The sequence below is a fragment of the Symphalangus syndactylus genome, chromosome 12 (genome assembly GCF_028878055.3).
Source record: "Symphalangus syndactylus isolate Jambi chromosome 12, NHGRI_mSymSyn1-v2.1_pri, whole genome shotgun sequence".
NCBI classification, from domain to species: Eukaryota; Metazoa; Chordata; class Mammalia; order Primates; family Hylobatidae; genus Symphalangus; species Symphalangus syndactylus.
In genome coordinates, this window is record NC_072441.2 from 137,317,687 (window position 1) to 137,339,610 (window position 21,924).

Sequence of the window (21,924 nt, forward strand, 5' to 3'; positions counted from 1 at the left end):
TCACCGCAACCTCCACCTCCCAGGTTCAAGCTATTCTCCTGCCTCAGCCTTTCCGAGTAGCTGGGATTGCAGGCACGCGCCACCATGCCTGGCTAGTTTTGTATTTTTAGTAGAGATGGGGTTTCTCCATGTTAGTCAGGCTGGTCTCAAACTCCCGACCTCAAATGATCTGCCCGCCTCGGCCTCCCAAAGTGCTGGGATCACAGGCATGAGCCACTGCGCCTGGCCTAAAATTTATCTTGATTGGCTCCAGCTTTAAGCTTCAGCTACCACTGGATTGGTTTAGTTTATAACCCCAAGTGTGGCAGGATGTATTTTCCAAAGATGGTTGCATCAATAATAAAAATTGTATCCCCAGGCTGGGTGCAGTGGCCCACACCTGCAATCCCAGCACTTTGGGAGGCCGAGGCAGAAGGACTGTTTGAGCCCAGGAGTTCAAGACAACCTGGGAAACGTGACAAGACCCTGTGTCTACGAAATATAAAATATTAGCTGAGTGCATGGCCGGCCGCGGTGGCTCACGCCTGTAATCCCAGCACTTTGGGAGGCTGAGGTGGGCGGATCACTTGAGGTCAGGAGTTCGAGACCAGCCTGGCCAATGTGGTGAAACCCTGTTTCTACTAAAAATACAAAAATTAGCCAGGTGTGGTGGCAGGAGCCTGTAATCCCAGCTACTCGGGAGGCTGAAGTAAGAGAATTGCTTGAACCCAGGAGATGGAGGTTGCGGTGAGCCGAGATCGCACCACTACACTCCAGCCTGGGCAACAGAGCAAGACTCTGTCACAAAATAAAATAAAATAAAATAAAAAATTAGCTGGGTGCAGCGGTGCATGCCTGTAGTCCCAGCTACTCGGGAGGCTGAAGTGGGAGGATCAGGAGCCCAGGAACTTGAGGCTACAGTGAGCGGTGATTCCACCACTACACTTCAGCCTAGGTGACAGAGGGAGACCTTGTCTCAAAAGAAAGAAATAAATACATAAATAAATAAATTTTATCCCTCATTCTCTTCTTAAAATGTGACATTGGCCGGGCGCGGTAGCTCACGCCTGTAATCCCAGCACTTTGGGAGGCCGAAGCGGGCAGGTCATGAGGCGGGCAGATCACAAGGTCAGGAATTCGAGACCAGCCTGACCAACATGATGAAACCTCGTCTCTACTAAAAATACAAAAATTAGCCGGGCGTGGTGGCATACGCCTGTAATCCCAGCTACTCAGGAGGTTGAGGCAGGAGAATCGTTTGAATCCAGGAGGCAGAGGTTGCAGTGAGCTGAGATCGTGCCACTGCACTCCAGCCTGGGTGACATGGCAAGACTCCATCTCAAAAAAAAAAAAAAAAAAAGTGACATTAACATTCGTCCTTGAGGTGGGGTCTCTGTTCCCTCCCCTTGATCCTGGGCAGACCTTTGTAATTGCCTCAACAGTAAGAATGTGGTGAAGGTGCCACTGCATGACTTCCAAGGACGGGTCCTGAGTGGCAGTTCTCTTCAGTCTGGTGCTCTCCTACTCCCTCTGAGCTGCTATAGAGGATGTTCAGCTACCTTGAAGCTGCCATGTTGGAGAAACTTCATGGAAAGCCCACAAAGAGATAAAGGAGAGAACTGTCCAAGCAACTCCAGCTGTTCCAGCCCCAGCGGTTGAAGGCTTCCCAGTACAGACATCAGACATGTGAGTGAAGAAGCCTTCTAGGTGACGTCAGGCCCAGCCACCATCTGACTGTGACCTCATAACAGACCCTAAGCCAGACAGAACCAGCAGAGCCACTCCCGAATTCCTAATCCAAAGAAATTGTCATTTTAAGCTGCTGTATGTTAGGGTGATTTGTTATGGTGCAACAGGTAATTAATACACCAATGTGTGCTATCCAGACTGTGAAACTCATCCCCTTTCCATAATTTCCACACACAAAGAGAAAACTTACTCACACAAGGCCTTTTTTGTGGTTAGCCCACAAAAGATGAAAAGATAAATGATGTGAAACCAACAACTTAAAATTGAATTTGGACATCCCAGTTCTAAAAATCCTTTATAGGTTTACCCCACCCACCCCGAGCAATGCCCACCATCCCTCTCTTACATCCTCCTCCTCCTGCTCTCATCTTCCAACAAACTTTAAATTCTTCTTCACTCTGTTAGGCAGAGCAATTACATTCTCTCAAGCTCTTTCTCCCAAACTCAGCTCCAGGACAACCTTTCAAAATCCAGAGCCCTTTGCTAACCTGCCCAGTGGAGTTGGACTTTTCTAGCTTCAACTAGGTTCATCATTTTAGCTGATCTGCCTGTGGCCAGCTTCCCCACATTGGATGCCAACCTAGAAAACAGTCATCCATAAATCATAAGGAAAGCTAAAATGTATCAAGCACCTACTATGTGCTGGTTCAAGGTTAAATGCCTCGCATGAGTCATCTCATTTCAATCTCCACAAAAGCCCTTTAAGATAAGGACTATTTGCTGGGCACGGTGGCTGATGCCTGTAATCCCAGCACTTGGGGAGGCTGAGGCAGGCAGATCACCTGAAGTCAGGAGTTCAAGAGCAGCTTGGCCAACATGAAGAAACCCCATCTCTACTAAAAATATAAAAATTAGCCAGGCATTGTGGCTCATGCCTGTAATTCCAGCTACTCGAGAGGCTGAGGCAGGGGAATCGCTTGAACTCATGAGGCGAGGTTGCAGTGGGCTGACATAGCGCCACTGCACTCCAGAGCTTTTTAAGACTCTGTCTGAAAAAAAAAAAAAAAAAAAAAAAAAAAAAAATATATATATATATATATATATATATATATGGACTATTAGTATCCCCATTTTACAGATGAGGAAACTGAGATTTCATAGAGTTTTAGGTGCCTGTGATCGTATCTACAATTGTGACAAAGTCAGATTCCAAAGCATTTTACCAATATTGGCTAAGTGAGTGGGAGGGAAGGGAAGGCTCTCTGGAGTCAGGCTATGCTGGACAGTGGGGTTTGGAAACTGGTGAATAAAGTGGTAGTTGTTTCTATGAACATGGAGTGAGAAGGCCCAATCCTAAACACACCAGTGCTTAAGGCAGCTGCAGAGAATTAAAGGCAATAGAAAAAGGGGAGCTGGATGGCAGGAGCTCGGATGGGGAAGACTTCAAGGGCAGGTGAAGATGCCAACAGCTTCCTGCCTGGAGGATTGAAGAAGGGTGGGCTTCGCTGGAGACCTCCAGGAGACAGATCTGCTTGTTGGGACAGAGGTAGGGAGGTGAAAGCGAGGTGAGGAAGTTGGGGGGTGGGGGAGGTGCACACAGCTCCACTAAAGAGCTGGAAGAGGCCGATGGAGTATTCATGAGACGGCTGATCCAGGAAGGACTGTGACATATTAATATGGAAAAGGCTTGTTTGTTTGTGCTTGGAGAGGAAGGAGCCAGAGGAGAGGGGAGCAAGGTGGGCAGGAGCTGGGGAGAGCCTGCAGCAAGATCTGCAGAGCCCGAGGCGCTCTCGGCCTGGGCCCTGGAGAGGACGTGGGGTAAGTGATGGGGCACAGGCTGTGCGTCAGGGGGAAGGTGCTGGGGCCTGAAGGTCCCGAGAGGGACCTCAGACGGCCTTATGCCTTCTCACAAAGAAACTGGACCATCATCTCCGTCCCACACCCCGGTCGCCCCTCGGATTACCAGGCTGAGGCGCCCGGGAAGCCCAGGCAGAGGACAGAGGGTGGGCGCAGGAGGCTGGACCGAGCGGGGCGGAGCTGGATGCCTGGCGCCGGCCTCCCTCCCCGCAACCCCGCCGGTCCTCTCAGGTGACAGCTCACGCCGGCCCCCGCCCCGCCCCCCGCATATTCAGGAGCCCCTGCCCACCCCGCCCGCGAACAGCCAGCGCCGGAGGAGCGCCGGGAGACTCTGCCGTCGGTGGGTGCGCGGACTCGCACCCGTCCCCCGTGACCCCGCCGCCCGCCATGGCCGCCGCTGCGGCCTCACCCCGCAGCCTCCTTGTTCTCCTCCAGGTGCTAGTGCTCGCTCTGGCGCAGATCGTAAGTCTCGCAGCCCCTCCGCTGCCAGGGTCCAGGGTGCGGGGTCTGGAGTCCGGGATGGAGGAGATCTGCCTGTGTCCCGCGCCTACTGACACCCCTAGCCCGAGAGGCCACCTGAGGACAGCGCCGCGGGCAGGTTCCCTCGGTGGGTGCATACATGGTGCCCATCGCGGCACTGTGAATGGAGGTGGCTGAGCCGGAGAGTCAGAGTGGACCCGTCCCGAGACGCGCGGCCCTGCCCAGGACAGGCAGCGTGGGGCAGGAGCTGGCGCCCTGTCCTGGCAGCCCGGGGAGCCCAGGTGGCGGGGCATACAATGGTGCTCATTCACCCGCTGCGCAGCCTCCGCCCCCGCCGCCTCCCAGGGGGCGCCGGCTCCAACCAGACGCCGCTGTCGCCCCGAGGCGGCCTCTTGGCCCTGCCCGCCAACCCACGTCTCCCTTCCGAGGGCCGCCCGGAGCTGCGGGCGCTCGGGTAGGGCAGAGAAGGGGCCCCGTCGGGTGCTGGGTGTGGTTCCGAGCTCGCCTGCGAGGCGCCAGCCTGGCACTTCGCGGCCTGGGGAGCTCTTGGGCACCGGGACCCCTGCCTGAGTCCGAGCTGGCCTCTTAAAAGGGCCGCCTTTTAAGATCTCTGATCTGTTCAGAGATGGGCAGCAGGATGGAGCATCTCCAGCTGTGAGCTCCCTTCGTCTTGATATGACTTGTGACCTCCCTGAAACCTCACACCCACCAAGGGGCATTGAATTGCAGGCGAACGGGGTCCAAAGAGAGGGTCTGCTTTCTGGGAGGTGCAGGCTCCTCCTGCTCCTCTGCAGCAGTCAGGACTTACCTGGCAGCTGTGCTGCCGAAGGGGCGCTCCGAGTGGGAAGATAGTACCCGCTTCACCTCCCTACACCTCCTTTCTCTGAGCCTCCCCCACTTTCCCGTCGGGTTTTCCTGCACCATGGGGAGAGGAGGAGGCGCTGTCTGTGCCTGTCGTTCACGTAAGAACAATAACCCGAGCCACCGCTCACTGAGGGCCGGCAGCCTGCTAGGCACAACCTTACATTCCATCTGTGATTTATTTGAGCTGTCCACGTCTCCATCTATTCCCCACCGCGACCGCGCAAGGGCAGCCTGGCACAGTGGAAGGAGTCGGGCAGATCCAGGGCGGAGTCCTGGCGCCGCCGCCCACTCTCAGTGACCATGGACCCTTCATGTTCTGAGCCAGTTTCTGCGACTGCAAACTGGGGCCTGTAATAGGGCCTCCCGGTTCTGAGTACTCTGTAAGATAATGAATGCATGTAATGGCACACAGTGCCTGCTATGCAGAAGGTTCTCAATACGTGGGAGTTCGCGGAGGAGGTGCGCCCCTAGGACCCCGCTCCCAGGGTCGCTTGCAGCCCCGGGGACGCCCAGCTTCCTGCACTGTCTGAGGACTGCCCCATCCCGTGTGTGTTTTTCAGAGAGGTCCACCGGGAGAGCGGGGCCCCCCGGGGCCCCCGGGACCGCCGGGACCGCCGGGAGTGCCTGGATCCGACGGCATCGACGTAAGTCTCTAACCTGGGACCAGGGCGGGAGGGAGGCGGCAGACAAAGGAGAACTTTGTGAGCCCTGTGGTGGGGGTGGGGACTGGGGAGCCCGGAGATGTAGTGCCCCTCGTCGCCAGTAGGCGGCGCCGGCCCGCACCACAAGGACGCCGTTTGTTCTGCAAAAACCTCAAACCAGCCCTGACATGCGGAGCCGGCTATAGCCGCCGACGGACAAGGAGCTGCTGTTCAGTCCGCCGGCTGCAGCTCACGGCGAGGCCTCACCCCCCTCCTCTCCTTTCCCCTCCTTGTGGGGTAGGTGGCGCCTCAACCCCTCACCCTGCCTCTGGCACATCTGGACGCTTCTTCAGGGTCGCTTGGGAGCCTTGGCCAGACCACCGACCAGCTTGGGCCAGACTCCTGTCTCTTCCCTTCGGTTTTCTCTCCCCGATTTAGAATCAGCTGGTCTTACTCCCTGCAGGGTGAGGGTTAAATACCTCATTCTGAAAGCTCCCGCGGGAGGGCCACTTGATGTTTACCAGTCTGGACAGACTTCTATTCAACCTGGTGCCCCCACCCCCCAAACACAGGATGCTGGGCCCCCGGCCAGGCCCTGGCTGCTGAAGGCTCTGAAATGCCTGGAGGCCTCTCTGGGGCTGAATCGGACTTCACCGGCCCTGCCTGCCCACCACCAAGTGTCCTTTGTCACTGGAAGGTCCTTCCCTCCTTGGGAACACTGAATTTCCCCCTTACAGTCCCCCTTGGTCCTTGCCACTGGCTCAGCTTCCCGTTCTCCTGCCCTACAGTCTGGAACAGAGCTGCTGCCCACCTCGCTCATCCCCCTTCACGTTTCTCCAAAAGCCCCAACCTTCCTCCCACACGTGCCCAAATCCAAGAGGCATCAGCTTGGAGCCCCCAGCCCTGGTAGTGGGTCTCACAGCTGGCATCTCATGACATCGGCATGTCTGTACCTTCTTGCATGTTGCTGTCACCCTCTCCAGCCCGGCCAGGGTTATTCTCATGCTCCTATGATTTGTTTTTGGTTTTTATTTTTGAGGAAAAGGGGGCTCTTTTCCTAAAGATTGCAAGGCTTAGGGGACCTGGACAGAAGAGAGGAGAGTGAGAAGGAGAGCCTTTGGCAGCGGCCTGCCAGGGCCTGTGTGTGCCCACTTGGGGTAGCATGAGCCGTAGTATGCTGTCTCACCAACTTGTATCTTGCAGGGTGACAAGGGGCCCCCTGGAAAAGCTGGCCCTCCGGTGAGTGCTTTATCCTCTTTGGCCTTTGACCCTTCCTGCTCTTGCCCTCCTCTGGCTCATGTTTGTTCCATCTCTGTTTTCAAGGGACCCAAGGGTGAGCCTGGCAAAGCCGGGCCAGATGGGCCAGACGGGAAGCCCGGGATTGATGTGAGTAGCTGAGTGTGGGGTGGGGTGGGGTAGGGTAGGGCTCTGCCAATTAACCTCCAGGGCCTGGCTCTGGCATCTTCACTGATCTGTTCAGAGATGGGCAGCAGGATGGAGATTCTCCAGCTGTGAGCCCCCCTCACCTTGATATAACTTGTGACCTTCCTGGAACCTCACACCCACCCAGGGGCATTGATTTGCAGGCAACCGGGGTCCAGAGAGAGAGTCTGCTTTCTGGGAGGTGCAGGCTCCTCCTGCTCCCCCTGCAGCAGTCAGGACTTAGTCTCACATTTCTGGCCTCCAAAGATCAGGCTGAATACGTTGGGTGGGGCTGTCCTTGTGTGCCCTGTCCTTTCCTCCGCTCTTCCCCCAACCCCTGCCCACAGCCCCACGACTCTCACAGAGTCGTGACTCAGGAGAGAAACATCATTTAGCTGATACCACAGACCTCCCAGGGGGCCCCCAAGGTCACAGGCTCTTGAACACAGCCAGCCCCAGGGGCATGAGGACAACATCTGGTGGGGGTTACACTGGGTCAGTCACTGAAAGATGAGAGAAAGGAGAAACCCCCATGACTTGCCTCTGCCCTGCTATCTCATGAGGTGTGACCAGGGCCGGGACAGTCACCAGGGCCCCTTCAAACTCCTCCACACCCTGCAACGATTACAAGGCATATTGCCTTCTGCATTGCATCGGTTCTCACATCCACCCAGAGAGGCACCCAGAGGAGAAACTAAGGCTCAGAAAAAGTTGCCAATGGCCAGGCATGGTGGCTCATGCCTGTAATCCCAGCACTTTGGGAGGCCAAGGTGGGCAGATTACTTGAGGTCAGGAGTTCAAGACCAGCCTGGCCAACATGGCGAAACCCCGTCTCTACTAAAAATACAAAAATTACCCAAGCATGGTGGCATGTGCCTGTGGTCCTAGCTACTTGGGAGGCTGAGGCACAAGAATCATTTGAACCCAGGAAGAACGGGGGTTGCAGTGAGCTGAGATTGCACCACTGCACTCCAGCCTGAGCAACAGAGTGAGACTATGTCTCAATTTAAAAAAAAAAAAAAAAAGAAAGAAAGAAAAAGAAAAGAGAAAGGAAAGAAAAGAAAATGAAAAAGTTGCCAAGGCAGGACATCAAGCAAATGACCAATCTTGGCCCATGGCTAGGTCTTCCAGACTCCTGAACCCGGAGGCATGAAGCCTGGGCCTGGCATGAAGCCAAATATTTGGGCTTTGGTTTCTCATCTTTCAAAAGAAGGGAATTGTTCTGCCTGCCTCCTAGGGTTACTATGGGAACAGGGGAGAAGGAAAGAAAGGTGTCGGGGTTCCTAGGCCTTCATGAGGTATGGCGAAAGGGAGCCTCGGCCCACCCAGGAGGGACCCTTGAACCTGCCCTGCTCTGTGGGTCAGGGAGCAGTTTGGCCCTCATTGATCCTACATTTTCATTCTTCCCCAGGGTTTAACTGGAGCCAAGGGGGAGCCTGGCCCCATGGGGATCCCTGGAGTCAAGGTAAGGGGCCTGCTGGGGCCTCACATGGGCAATCTAGGGCCAGCGTTTGGGAGTGGCTGTAGAGAGGAAGTAGGAGCCGGGGAAACCCCAGTCTCTGAGCCTTTCTTGTTGCTCCTGCAGGGCCAGCCCGGTCTTCCTGGTCCTCCTGGCCTTCCGGTGAGTACAACCTGCAAGGGCTTCGAGGGACTCTTGGGGGAGAGGGGACCTGCAGAGGGAGCCATGAAGCCAATTTTCTTTCTTTCTGTTCCAGGGCCCTGGTTTTGCTGGACCTCCTGTAAGTCCTCAGGGATGGGGCAGGGTCCCCAGAACTCCCAGGGAAGGAGGGGACAACAGAAAGGCTTCGAGGGAATGGCTACCATGGGGAGGAGCCAGCTTGCTGTGATAGTGTCAGCAATAAGTGGACCTGCCAGAGACCCAGGGCCAGCCCACTGTGGGCCTGTCCACTGGCTCCGCAATTCTCTGGTCCTTAAAGCCTCAGTCTGTCAGTCTCTCTGGGGTTGGCAAAAAAAAAAAAAAAAGTAAAAGTGGAGAAACGGGCTTTGGGTGCCTGTCTCTACCTTCATGCCCAGGGTATCTGACCCTCTGAGGCATCCTGACCATCAACTCTCTGCTCCCCAGGGGCCGCCTGGACCTGTCGGCCTCCCTGGTGAGATTGGAATCCGAGGCCCCAAGGTGAGCCCCAGCCACCCTCTGTTCACTGCCTCCTGCCTTCTATCTCCAAGCTGGCAAGCTGGGTGGTCTTTCTGGAAGTTCCTGGGCCTGCTCCTGGCCACTGGGAAACTCCTCCAGGTCTGGGGCAGAAGCCCCTCCTATGAGCCCATCCGGCACTAGGTCTTTTAGGAATGCCAAGGGCTGGCCCCATCCCCTGTCAATCAGGCCTTGATCTCCCAAGACGGTGGATCTCACGAAGTGACCGGAAAGACAGGGTGGAGAGGGCAGCGGCAGGACCTGGAGGAGGGCACTAGGGTAAGCTGGTAGGGGCTGGTCAGGCGTATGATTTGGGCTTCTTTTGCTTCCAGGGGGACCCTGGACCAGATGGACCATCGGGGCCCCCAGGACCCCCTGGGAAACCTGTAAGTGTCCCCAGACCCCCGACATGGCAAAGTGCAGGGGAAGGAGAAGGGTCTTTGAGCAAGCCTGAGGCGGGAAAGGGTCAGGCCAAGCTCCATCTTCATGTCTCAGGGTCGCCCAGGAACCATCCAGGGTCTGGAAGGCAGTGCGGATTTCCTGGTGAGAGGCGAGGTCTGGGGCGGGGCTAATGCAGGGAGGCGGGGCCACGGAGATGGGGGAGGCGGGGCCCCGGAGATGAGGGTGTCGGGAGAGATGGGGAGGGGCTGCAGTGCAGGGGTTCCACCAGGTGAGGCGGAGGAGAGCACGGGAGTTGGAGAGATGGGGGCGCACTGCCCAGCTGATCACAGGGCCCTGTGGGATTTTCTTTTTCCAGTGTCCAACCAACTGTCCAGCCGGGATGAAAGGTCCCCCAGGTCTGCAGGGAGTGAAGGTGAGAGCTCCTGACCTGAATCTTGGGAGGGTGGTGCAGGTAGACAGGAGGGGACCTCGTATTGAGCTCTCTCCTTCCCTTCAGGGGCATGCGGGCAAACGCGGGGTTCTGGGTGATCCTGGCCGCCAGGGGAAGCCGGTGAGTGCAAGGGCTGAGGGCTGTGGGTCAGCGATACGTGGAGATGGTCCTACAGGGCTCTGTCCCCTTCTTCATCCCTTCCCCTTCCCCTTCCCCTGTGGGTTCTGGGGACAGAGCCTTGAGCCAGGGGCTGGAGGCCTGTGCTCCAGGTCGGCATGTCTCTGGTCATGTCTCCTTGCTTGGCCTTTCTCTATCTGTAACACGGGACTGTAGGGTTTGTAGGAGTCCTTCCTGTCTGCTTGTGCTGGGGGAAAGAGGTGGTATCTTTGCTTGTCTGTATATGTGTCTTTCCATCTGCCTGCCCGTCTTACAGCTCATCCCTGCCCTTTAGGGTCCCAAGGGAGATGTGGGTGCCTCTGGAGAGCAAGGCATCCCTGGACCACCGGTAAGGAACACCTTGCCTCAGTGGCCCTCTTCTCCCTCACCCCAGGAGCCCTTAATAGAGTCATTCCCCTGCTCAGGCCTCTAGCTTGTAAAAGAGACACCTGTGTCTAGCTGGGAGCGTCTCTGGATGGGGAGAGGGAGGCTGAAACTGTCAGGAATGAGGGACAGGAACCAGAGCTGTCAGCAAGAAGCCCAGGCTGAGGTCCAGGTCTGCCACTGTCCCTTTGAGTAATGCAGTGAGTCCCTCCTCATCTCTGAACCTCAATGTCCCATCCACGAGACAGAGACTCTGCTGCCTACCTCAAAAGGGCACTGTAAGATTGAAGGTGGGCATCAGACAAGGTATCATGAAGTGGGCCTTGCAATTGCCATTGCTGTCATTTTTCTGTCTCAACAGGGTCCCCAGGGCATCAGGGGCTACCCGGGCATGGCAGGGCCCAAGGGAGAGACGGTAAGTGAATCTTGGGGTGTTCTACAAGAGCTTCCAGGAGCTGCCTTCTGACCCCTGGAGTTCAGCCAGGACTGACCTGCAACCCTTTCCTCTCCCCAGGGCCCTCATGGATATAAAGGCATGGTGGGCGCCATCGGTGCCACTGGGCCACCGGTAAGCCTGCTTTTGCTCCCCTACCCCCGAGGCTGGAGCTCCTACAGTCACAGCCACAGAGTGGGCCCATGGCTCCCCCTGAGCCTGTGTGACCTGGATTCCTGCTTGTCTTTCTTGCCAGGGTGAGGAAGGTCCTAGGGGACCGCCAGGCCGAGCTGGGGAGAAGGGTGACGTGGTGAGTCCTCAGGCACCCGTTGTTCAGTCAGGGCCCCTGGGGAGTACTGGGCAGGACAAAGCTCCCCCTAAGGCTGTGTGTGTGTGAGAGTGTGAGTGTGTGTGTGAGTGTGAATGTGTAGTGGTGTGTGAATGTGAATGTGTAGTGTGTGTGTATGTGTGTATGTGAGTGTAGACTGTGTGTATATAAGTGTGTAGAGTATGTATGTGTGAGGCTGTGAGTGTGTGTAGTGTGTGTATGTGAGTGTGTGTGAGGATATCTCTGAGTGTGTGTGTGTATGTGAGTGTGAGTGTGTGTGTGTGAGTGTGTGTGTGTGTCTGCACAAGTGGGTGACCTGCTGGGGAGGACCATCTGTGCCAAGGGCCGAGTCAGCCCAAATTCAGACTTCAGGAGAAGCCCTGGGATCCAGTCCCATGGTCACTGGGGCCAGACAATGAGATTCCAGCAAATCAGCCATGGGGCTAATGGGATTTGGTCTGGATCCCAGTTCTCTTAATTCTTTTTCTTTTTTTTCTAATTAATAGACCTGTTGGGGGAAGCAGTTTTAAGTTTACGGAAAAATGGAGCAGAAAACACAGTCAACTGTTATTATTATTTAGTTTTTTAAATTATTATTTTCTTTTCTTTTTAAAATTTAAAAAATTCTTATACTGTTATTTTTCTATTAGACAGCAGAGATCACCCAGTTGTTTTGTTTTGTTTTGTTTTGTTTTTGAGATGGAGTTTTGTTCTTGTTGCCCAGGCTGGATGGAGTGCAATGGTGCGATCTCGGCTCACTGCAACCTCCGCCTCCCTGGTTCAAGAGATTCTCTTGCCTCAGCCTTCCAAGTGGCTGGGATTACAGGCATGCGCCACCATGCTCAGCTAATTTTGTATTTTTAGTAGAGACAGGGTTTCACCATGTTAGTCAGGCTGGTCTCGAACTCCTGACCTCAAGTGATCCACCTGCCTCGGCCTCCCAAAGTGCTGGGATTACAGGCGTGAGTCAACACGCCCAGCCATACCTAGTTTTTTAATGCAATTTTTAAACTATAAAGAAAACCATTGAGAGTGATATAAAGAATCTCCATGTACCTATCACAGGTTCCAATTCAGTTATTAACATTTTGTCATTCTTGTGTCCTCTATCCCCCAGCCCCCTCCTTCCTTTGCTTGTGTTATTGCTTTGCTCTGATGTTTTCAAGTAAATCCTAACATCCTATCATCTCAGCCTTAGATACTTTTGTACATATCTCTAAACAATAAGTACTCCTTCTCACATAATCACATTATCACAACTGAGAAGATAAACAAGGACTCCCTAACATCATCTAATGGCCAGTCTCTGTTCAGTTTTTCCCAATTATCTCAAAAATGTCTTTTCCTGGTTCTTGTTCAAATCGGGACTCACATAGCATCCACACACTGCATTCGGTTGTTGTGTTCCTTTGGCTGAGTGGAGTGTGGGGCCTTGGCCAAGGTCTCAGTGGATGCTGGCTCCCACCCCTGCTCCAGCTCAGCCCAGCCTGGCCTCCTGGCACTGACTTCTCCTCCCTCCTGCTGGTGCCAGGGCAGGAAGGGTACTACCAAGGCTCTCTCCTCCAGCCCCCCTGCACGGTGTGGCCTGTGCCAGAGGAACTCTGGGACCCAGAGGCCACTGTTCTCAGTGGTTCCCCTCTCTGCACAGCCAGACAGGGGCCCGACATCCTGAAGGTGACCTGATCTCTCTCCGCTTTGCAGGGCAGCCCAGGTATTCGTGGACCCCAGGGGATCACAGGCCCGAAAGGAGCAACGGTGGGTGCCAGAGGCCTAGGCCCACCAGGACAGAGGCCAGGGCCCAGTCGCTTTGTCCAAACCCCCAGAAGAGAAGCCTGGGATGCTAGTCTGAACTCTGCAACTGGCGGGCTGGCTCTGTAACCTCAGGAAATGCCTCCCTTTCTGTGCCTCAGTTTCTTCACCTATAAACAGGGGTGATGACATAGAGGAGGTCATGGGGAGCTTGCAGCAGTCGGGGACACCACCCTCCACACTAGGGAAGGACTGTGTTCTGTGACCCTCATCCCCTTCCCACTTCAGCTCCCCTCCCCCAGTTGGCTGGTGGGGCTTCCCGGGATGAACAGAGCCACTCCCTGCCTGCACACTGCAGCTGTCACAGAGGAACAGGGGTGGGTGGCCGGACCCCAGACATCTCCGCATTGTCACTCTCCCTTGAACTTTCCTCCTGAGTAGGGCCCCCCAGGCATCAACGGCAAGGACGGGACCCCAGGCACGCCTGGCATGAAGGTAGGAGTGGGGCTGCTGATGGGACTGGGGCAGGGGCAGGGCCTTGAGTCCTGGATTCTAGACACCAAGAGCCTGGGGTCCTCAGGTCTGTCATGGACATGCCCTTTCTTACCTCTGGATCTCAATTTCCCTACCTGCATCTGGGTAGAAGCCATGGCCCTCTGGCTGGAGCTTTAATTTGTATCTCTGGTTATCTGTCTATCCCAGGGCAGTGCAGGACAAGCGGGACGGCCAGGAAGTCCAGGCCACCAGGGCCTAGCGGTAAGTGTCAGGTGGAGCCACAGGGGCTGGCCAGGGGCTAGTGGCTGATGAGGTTAGAATCCACACACACCCGGGGCTCTTGCTCAATCACCACCTCCAGCCTCATGACCAACTCTGTGGCCCCTGGCCTGGCGAAGCCTTCATCACTTGGACAATTACTCTAGCCTTCTCTTTGGCCATTTCAGTCCTCCATGTTGGCTAAATGGGATCTGACAATTTCCGCACTATAGCACCTTCCATGGCTCCCCACCGCCTCCAGGAAAAAGTCATTCAGTCCAGTCCTTCAATAAGTAGTTATTGAGGTCAGGTGCAGTGGCTCATGCCTATAATCCCAGCACTTCAGGAGGCTCAGGCGGGTGGATCACTTGAGATCAAGAGTTCAAAACCAGCCTGGCCAATGTGGTGACACCTCGTCTCTACTAAAAATACAAAAATTAACTGGGCGTGGCAGCTCATGCCTGTAATCTCAGCTACTCAGGAGGCTGAGGCAGGAGAATTGCTTGAGCCCAGGAGGCAGAGGTTGCACTGAGCTAAGATTACACCATTGCACTCCAGCCTGGGCAACAGAGAAAGACTCCATCTCAAAAAAAAAAAAAAAAAAAAAAAGTTATTGAGTATCTGAGGTATACTAAGTGGCAGGTAAACAATTATAAACAGCACAGATGCAATCTTTGCCCTTGTGGCTCATCTTACCACTCAATGACCACCATAATCCGACCCCAACCTGCCCCTCCTGCCATATCAGCAATGGCCCCTCTCTGTCCTTTCCCTTCTCAACAGGACTTGGCTTTTCTGCCTCCACACCTTTAGGCCTTTGCTGGTCCCTCTGTTTGAAATGCACTTTCTGGTCTCTTTGTGCCTTCTCATCGTTCAGGGCCATCTCCATTCCATACCTCCTGGAGTCCAGTCCATGGGAGCCTGCCCTCCCTCCCTGTGGGGGTACGGAGTGGCCAAACCTGTTTCTGTGCACACATGCAGACTTGTGTTCCTGCATGCACCCACATGGGCTCAGGCACCTGAGAGCACATACTCGTCTTTTCCCCATAGACCCTAGGTCTTGGAAGACAGGCCATTCTCTGTGCCCCACTCCTCTGCCACCACTGTGGGAAAGTACAGTTAAGTTCATGATATGGTGGCTGGGCCTTCTGTCGTTCAGCTCCCACAGGTGGGGAAATCTGGATTGGGGATGGGAGGCAAAGCAGCAGGTGCATGGGGCTCCCCCATGCCAGGGCAGAAACTGACTTCAACTTCTTGCTGCAGGGTGTGCCAGGCCAGCCTGGGACAAAAGGAGGCCCTGGAGACCAGGTGAGGCGATCCCAAGCTAGGGACAGAATTGAGCAAGGAAGTCTGGGGCCAGGAAGACAGCAAGGCCCAGGCCTCAGCCAAGTCTCAGAGGCTCAGCCAGAACATAAGCCCCTTGGGCCTAACCACCTCCCTCCTGCCACCTCCCACCTATCATGCACTCCTCAGCCTGCCTCAGTGCAGATAGGATGGCATGGCTTTAAATCCAGAGGAGAAACAAACAGAAAAATCAGGAGCCAAGATGACTGAACCAAGAATACCCTCTCTCCCTCCCCAGCTCATTTGGTTCCAGGCTCTGTTTAGGCTTCGTTGGGTTTCTCTGAGGCCAAGGGCCTGACTAGGCCATCCAGACTGACCTGAGAACTGTTTTCCTGCAGGGTGAGCCGGGCCCACAGGGCCTTCCTGGATTCTCTGGTCCCCCTGGGAAAGAGGTAAATGCCCCCTCCACTGACACAAGGGTTCCTGCTTTAGGGTGAGGCCGTGGGGTGGAGCCCTAACATAGGGAGAGCTCTGAGTTAGTCTGGCTCTGCCCTGACCCAATGACCCGGGGAAGCTCTTTCTCCTCCCTGGGCCCGTTTCTCTATGTACATTGCAGGGAGGGTGGGGACTGGCTCTGTTCTGGAGTGTGACCTTCCTAGATGGCCAAGTTGACGGGCTGGGAATCCAGCGGGCAGAGGTGTTCATTCATTTATTCATTAAATAAACATTCACTAAACACTTGCAACTATGAGTCTCCTCCTCACATGGAGGGTATAGTTTAATGGAAGAAATAGACATGAAATAAATGATCACGCCGGGCGCAGTGGCTCATGCCTGTAATCCCAGCACTTTGGGAGACCGAGGTGGGCGGATCACGAGGTCAGGAGATCCGGACTGCGGTGAAACCCCATCTCTACTAAAAATACAAAAAATTAGCCGGGGGTGGTGGCAGGCGCCCGTAGTCCCAGCTACTTGGGAGGCTGAGGCAGGAGAATGCCGTAAACCCGGGAGGCGGAGCTTGCAGTGAGCCGAGATCGCGCCACTGCACTCCAGCCTGGGCGACAGAGCGAGACTCCGTCTCAAAATAAATAAATAAATAAATAAACGAATGAATAAATAAATAAATAAATGATCACATGGTAAGTAATTCAAATTGTGTTGAGTCCTTTGAAGGAAAACTACAGGGACCCAAAAGCATGGAACAGGCAGTCTGGGAAACCTTCCCTGATGAAGCAAATTAGCTGAGACCCAAGGGTAGGGAGGGGCTGGCCAGGTGTGGAAGGGTGGGTTCCACCAGGTCAAATGCTTAGCCCCAATTTCTCCTTTCTCCAGGGAGAGCCAGGGCCTCGAGGAGAAATTGGTCCCCAGGGCATCATGGGACAGAAGGTAAGTGCCTGGCACAGTGGCCCCTCCCCGGGGGCCTCTGCAGCAGCTGGCACTGCTGGATACAGCACCTGTTCCGTGCAGCCCAGCCTGTGAGATGCCTCCCCAGGCAGGGCCCGGGTTTGCTTTGCTGGTCTGCCAAGTGGAGCACAGGACCCCCTGCCAGTGACAGCAGGAATGGAGGGCACCCTGGCCATGCGGTGCCAGGCCTGGGTGCGGGAGGCCACCCCTGCTGAGAGCTACTGAGGGTGTGACCTTCTCTTTCCATTTCAGGGTGACCAAGGCGAGAGGGGTCCAGTGGGGCAGCCAGGCCCTCAGGGAAGGCAGGTGAGTGCAGGCCAGCTGAGGTGGGCAGGGCGTCATATCCAGGCCCCTCATTCCATTTATTCCTTTGGTTTCTTTTCTCCTCAGGGCCCTAAGGGAGAGCAGGGCCCCCCTGGAATTCCAGGGCCCCAAGGCTTGCCAGGCGTCAAAGGAGACAAGGTGCCAGATGGGGCTGGGAAACACCTGGGAAAGGGGCCCTAAAACAGGGGGAGTGGGGCCCGGCAGGACTCAGATCTTTCCGGAGCCTCCAAACCTGCGGGTGGCAGGGTTCTGGTCTGGTCGGCGAGGCGGAGTTGGAAAGAGGGGTGTGGCCGAAAGTTAGATGGGGGACCCCGTGGAGGGGGGAACTCGCCAAACCCCTCACTCCCCGCTTTCTCCAGGGCTCCCCAGGGAAGACCGGGCCTCGAGGCGGAGTGGTGAGTCCCAGCACCCCTGTTCCCAGCCACCCCCAACCCTGCTCCGCGTCCCCGCCGCCACCGCGCGTCTGACCCGTGGTTCTCTCTGCAGGGTGACCGGGGGGTGGCCGGCCTCCCCGGAGAGAAAGGCGAGAAGGTGAGCGCGCGGCCTGGGGAAGGGCGGGGAGCAGCGGCTGGCCCCGGGGTCCCCACGGCTTCGTGACCGCGGCTCCTTGTGCCTGCAGGGCGAGTCCGGCGAGCCTGGGCCCAAGGGACAGGTGAGTCCTCCCCTCCCGGCGTTCTCCGACTTTCCTGGGCAGCCCTGGGACCTCCACTCTCCCGGCCCCTTCCTTCTCCCGGCCCCACCCCCTTCCTCGACCCCTACCCCCCAATTCTCGCCCACCCCACCGGGCGCCTTCTCACCCGGCTCTGCTCCCACCCCATCCCCCCGCAGCAAGGAGTACGTGGAGAACCCGGCTACCCTGGCCCCAGCGGGGATGCGGGCGCCCCAGGGGTTCAGGGCTACCCTGGTCCCCCGGGCCCTCGAGGACTGGCCGGGAACCGAGGCGTGCCAGGACAGCCCGGGAGACAGGGCGTGGCGGTGAGTTGGGCCCCGGGGTAGGAGGTGATTCTTCTAGGTAGATCTGTTCTGGGGTGCGGCTTACCCGCCAAAGGCTAGGGGTTCCCAGAGACTCACCGACTTCCTGGAGACTGGTTCCAAGCCCCAGAGCAGACAGGAAGGCTGCGAGTGCAGCCTGAGGGATGACCCCGCGACCTTCCCAGGTAAGCCCTTGGCCCTGCCCAGGTGCAGTCTGTTCCTCAGCTTGGGAATTAATGACTCCGAACACCAGAGTCTCCTCCATGGCGGCCTCGTGCTCAGCCAGGTGGGACAGGAGCGGTGGGCCCTTGTAGCCAGGGGCTTCTTCCTGAAAAGCCTCTGCTTTCAGGGCCGGGATGCCACTGACCAGCACATCGTGGATGTGGCGCTGAAGATGCTGCAAGGTGAGGGGCAGCAACCCCTCCCCACAGTCCGTTCGAGGGCATCGCCGCCCCCTCACAGCCTCCCGGAGCCTCCACCTGTTCACTTGTCTGAAAATCTGGAGTCCTGGGGGCTCCTTCCAGTCCAGTCTCCGAAGGGCTTCGGGACCTTGAATAAGTCACTCTGGGCCTTTGACTTCCACAAAACAGAGCCCACGGAAGGGAGAACTTAAACATGGTGCTTTTCTGTCTGCAAACCTAGGGGCCAGGGCCCATCAGGATGCTCTGCCTCCCCTAGTGTTACTGCTGACACCCATCTCATAGACCTCCCTCTCCCTCCCTCCAGAGCAACTGGCAGAGGTCGCTGTGAGTGCCAAGCGGGAAGCCCTGGGTGCGGTGGGCATGATGGGTCCCCCAGGACCTCCTGGGCCCCCTGGGTACCCAGGCAAGCAGGGACCCCATGGGCACCCTGGCCCTCGGGGCGTTCCTGGCATCGTGGGAGCCGTGGGTCAGATCGGCAACACGGGGCCCAAGGGTGAGTGCTCCTCTGCGGTGGGCATGGGGGCCAAGCAGTGAGGATTTGTCTGGGCCGGCCGTTTCCCCATTCCCTTCCCAGGATGACATACAGACCCTTCCCCGGTTCCTCAGCCACATGGTCCAGGAGACACTCCTGGGCTCTTTCCCAGTAGCAAACGGATGGCAATGAATGTACTACGTTATCACTCGGGGTTTCTGGGGTTTGTTTTTGAATGTGCTTAGTGGTACCCCATAAGCATCTTTCCATGTCAATAGAGGTGGGGCGGCAGACCAGCAGAGCAGTAAAGCAGGCGGGCTGGGGCCATACACGGGTGTGAATCCAGACTCCCCTTTCTCATCGTGGCTCTCAGACGAGTTACCTACTAATTTCCCTGGGCCTTTGGTTTACCATCTGTAAAATGGGGACACTGAAAGTACTAACCTCATTGTGTGGCAGTGAGGACTATCCTTAGAGTAGTTTACATAGAGTTCGTCTTAGTTCACTGTTTGAGACACAATAAATGCTAGATATTGTTATGCTTACTTTCCGGTGATAAAATGTATTGGTTACATAATCTTCCATCCTTTGTCTGCACCTTCCTTTATTTAACAAGCCCTGCATGATCACTTCCAACTTTCCTCTATTACAAACTAGCACAAAACAGGAAGAATTTCTGTGTGTGGAACATAGCAAAAAATAGAGGAAAAGCATTTTCCAATTCTGAAAAACGAAGATTCCCGTTTTTGTCTACAGGAAAACGTGGAGAGAAGGGTGATCCAGGAGAAGTGGGACGGGGACACCCCGGGATGCCTGGGCCCCCAGGGATCCCAGGTAAGCCATTGGCCCTGCCCAGCTGCAGTGTGTTCCTCAGCTTGGGAATTAATGATGCATGGACACCGGGATCTCCTCCATGGCGGCCTCAGGCTCAGCCAGCTCAGTCCTTGATACCCAGCTTCTGCACCCCTTTGGAGCACCCCGGAGTCTCTGGGTGGTTCCAGCTCTGGAAGCTGGGCCTCTCAGGACTTCCCAGGATCCACCACCACCACTTCACAGAGGTGACGGAAGGGATGTCTGCTCCCAAAACTCACAGACTGGGAGCTGGGGGTAGGGGACAATCACAGAATCTCTGCCTCTAGGGCAGAGTCCCTTCTCCTGTGGCCTCATTTTCTCCATCTGAAAAAATTTCCCCACCTTCAAAATTCTGGGCCTGAGACAAGAGGTGCCCCTAATGTCTTGACTTTCTCCTGTTCACAGGACTCCCTGGCCAGCCTGGCCAGGCAATCAATGGCAAGGATGGAGATCGAGGGTCCCCAGGGGCTCCAGGAGAGGCAGGTCGACCTGGCCTTCCAGGCCCCGTGGGGCTGCCGGGCTTCTGTGAACCTGCAGCCTGCCTTGGAGCTTCGGCCTATGCCTCTGCCCGCCTTACAGAGCCCGGATCCATCAAGGGGCCTTGAGCATCAGGCCCAGACAGAGCCTGGCAGGCATCCTGGCGGGAAGGACCAGGTCCCCTCTGGGTGGACATGCACCCATCCCCAACCCAGGAAACCATCTCCCCCAGGACCTTCTGTCTGGGACCCAGGAGTCCTGAGGAAAAGGAATTCTAAAACATGGGGGAAGGGGAGGTAGAGCACTGATGGGTGAAAAAGTGAGGCCAACACACAGGGCAAGTGGTGTCAATGGAGTCAAAGTGCTGAAGGAATGGGGCGGCTTTCCTTCCAGGGAGCATCATTCGGCCATTACCAAAACAAACGTCTTAATCTGTACCATTCTCCACTGGCCATCTTGTCCTCGGGTCAGTGGGACGTGGGCACCCAGGGAGGCCTGGGCCCTGCCCAGCTACAGTTCCACCCCTCAGCTCGAGGACTGACTGAGGTCTCTGCCAGTTCCTGATCCCATCTCACTCTCTGGACCTACCAGGTGACTGCTGCTGGGTGACTACCCTGAGGTGGCTATACCCTTAAGCCAGCCCCACAACTTCCTTCCCTGCCTCCCAACTCAGTATTTAAACATCATCTCCCTTCTGTTTCTCGCATAACTCCCTACCCCTTTCTCCCCAGATCCACCCAGGCCTTTCTGTAAATAAAAGCTCCCAAGTTGGGTACAAACCGGGATATTGGAGTTACTCTATCCCGGAGTTAACCAGGATAGAGGAGTTATTGGGCTTTTCTTCTTGTGGATGGGGCAGTTGTTGCTGGGCCTCCATTGCCCAGGCAGGAAGGACAGAGGCTCTGGAGGGGGAGGGCAGGATGGGGCGTTTTCTCTGGGCACCTGAATTCTGAGCATTAGGATGGCATGGCAGTTTTGAGGAACATCTGTGGGAGGAACCTAGGAATGGAGGCAGGGTGCTGACCTGCTGTGTAACTTTGGGTGAATCCCTTTTGAGCCTTTGTACAACTGTGGCAAGCACTCACCTGTATCTTGTTCATCCCAGTATAGCACACCCAGTGTCTTGCCAGGGTCTGCCACTTGGAAGGTCCTCTGTGAGTTTCAGCACCCACGGTGTGCTGGCCCTGGGGGAGGAGCTGGTAGTGAAAGATTGGAAGACCTTGTTCTTGCCTTCCAGGGGTTTTCAGGTTCATCAGAAAAACAGATATGGACTTGGATGAAAAAAGGCCAGGAGAGACTAGCTCAGATCTGATCTGTACTACCTGGGGGTTCCCAGCCCATAGCTCTGTAGGCCTTCAAGGAGGAAGAGGAGGGGAAGGGGCTGAGGCTCGGGGACTCCAGCCTGAAGTCCAAGCATGTGCGGAAGCATAGGCCCTCTCACCTTACCACAAACTTAGCTCCAAGTCCCCTCTATGCTGACGCATCCTTGCCCTCCTCCTTCTACCCACTACCCTCCACTAGCCCATCCTCCCTCCTCCCTCCTCCTCTCAACACACATTTATCACTAGTGACATCTCAGCCCCCCTACCCCAATCCAGGGACACAGGAGGGACACGGTGGGGTTAGACTGAGGGCCACTGATGTGGCTTCACCCTCAGTGCTTGGGCAATTCCCAAGTTACAGCATCTCAGTCCCCAGAGAAGGCCATGCTGCTACTGTAGCCGCCAAGGGCCCCCTGGAGTGCAGGGCACAGAAGAGGAAGGGAGAGGATGCGAGCTGCAGGACGCAGCTGAAGCCAAGCCTTGGGCAGGCTCTTAGGTATCACATACCTGGTGGGGAGGACGGTTCTCCCTTCCCTAGGCTGGGTCCCTCACTTGCTCCTAGTGCCTGGAGCCTTACGTTTAGAGAGCCACTCTACTTCTTGAAGTCTCTTGATGCACCTGCCCTGGGGCCCTTTCCTTATCCCTCTCTGCAACATTCCCAGAGATGGTCCACTGG

General features: G+C 56.0%; 1 protein-coding gene across 3 annotated transcripts; it reads left to right on the forward strand.

Moving 5' to 3' along the window:
• Positions 1 to 3,697: 3,697 nt before the first annotated feature.
• On the forward strand, positions 3,698 to 20,705 carry COL9A2 (collagen type IX alpha 2 chain). 3 transcript variants are annotated; one of them, XM_055255065.2, is made up of 32 exons: positions 3,698 to 3,987; positions 5,430 to 5,513; positions 6,714 to 6,749; positions 6,834 to 6,896; positions 8,344 to 8,397; positions 8,518 to 8,553; positions 8,648 to 8,671; positions 9,016 to 9,069; positions 9,417 to 9,470; positions 9,580 to 9,627; positions 9,842 to 9,898; positions 9,983 to 10,036; positions 10,368 to 10,421; positions 10,818 to 10,871; positions 10,971 to 11,024; positions 11,146 to 11,199; positions 12,919 to 12,972; positions 13,408 to 13,461; positions 13,669 to 13,722; positions 14,983 to 15,027; positions 15,402 to 15,455; positions 16,336 to 16,389; positions 16,660 to 16,713; positions 16,798 to 16,869; positions 17,091 to 17,126; positions 17,218 to 17,262; positions 17,351 to 17,383; positions 17,560 to 17,706; positions 18,053 to 18,107; positions 18,430 to 18,618; positions 19,354 to 19,431; positions 19,855 to 20,705. In XM_055255065.2, the coding sequence occupies exons 1-32, from the start codon at positions 3,913 to 3,915 to the stop codon at positions 20,052 to 20,054; spliced, it is 2,079 nt and encodes a 692-aa protein (XP_055111040.1). In that variant the 5' UTR covers positions 3,698 to 3,912; the 3' UTR covers positions 20,055 to 20,705. The 3 variants fall into 3 exon arrangements, with proteins under 3 accessions (XP_055111040.1, XP_063483849.1, XP_055111041.1); XM_063627779.1 differs by lacking the exon at positions 3,698 to 3,987 and adding an exon at positions 4,154 to 4,459; XM_055255066.2 differs by lacking the exon at positions 3,698 to 3,987 and adding an exon at positions 5,256 to 5,328.
• The last annotated feature ends 1,219 nt before the right edge of the window (positions 20,706 to 21,924 follow it).

Excerpts from the sequence above, each read along its gene's own strand:
- COL9A2 (XM_063627779.1), top strand. The coding sequence starts at position 4,169 with ATGGAGGTGGCTGAGCCGGAGAGTCAGAGTGGACCCGTCCCGAGACGC. Across the intron at positions 6,750-6,833 it reads CTGGAAAAGCTGGCCCTCCG|GGACCCAAGGGTGAGCCTGG; the intron begins GTGAGTGCTTTA and ends TCTGTTTTCAAG. Across the intron at positions 16,714-16,797 it reads CAGGCCCTCAGGGAAGGCAG|GGCCCTAAGGGAGAGCAGGG; the intron begins GTGAGTGCAGGC and ends TTTTCTCCTCAG.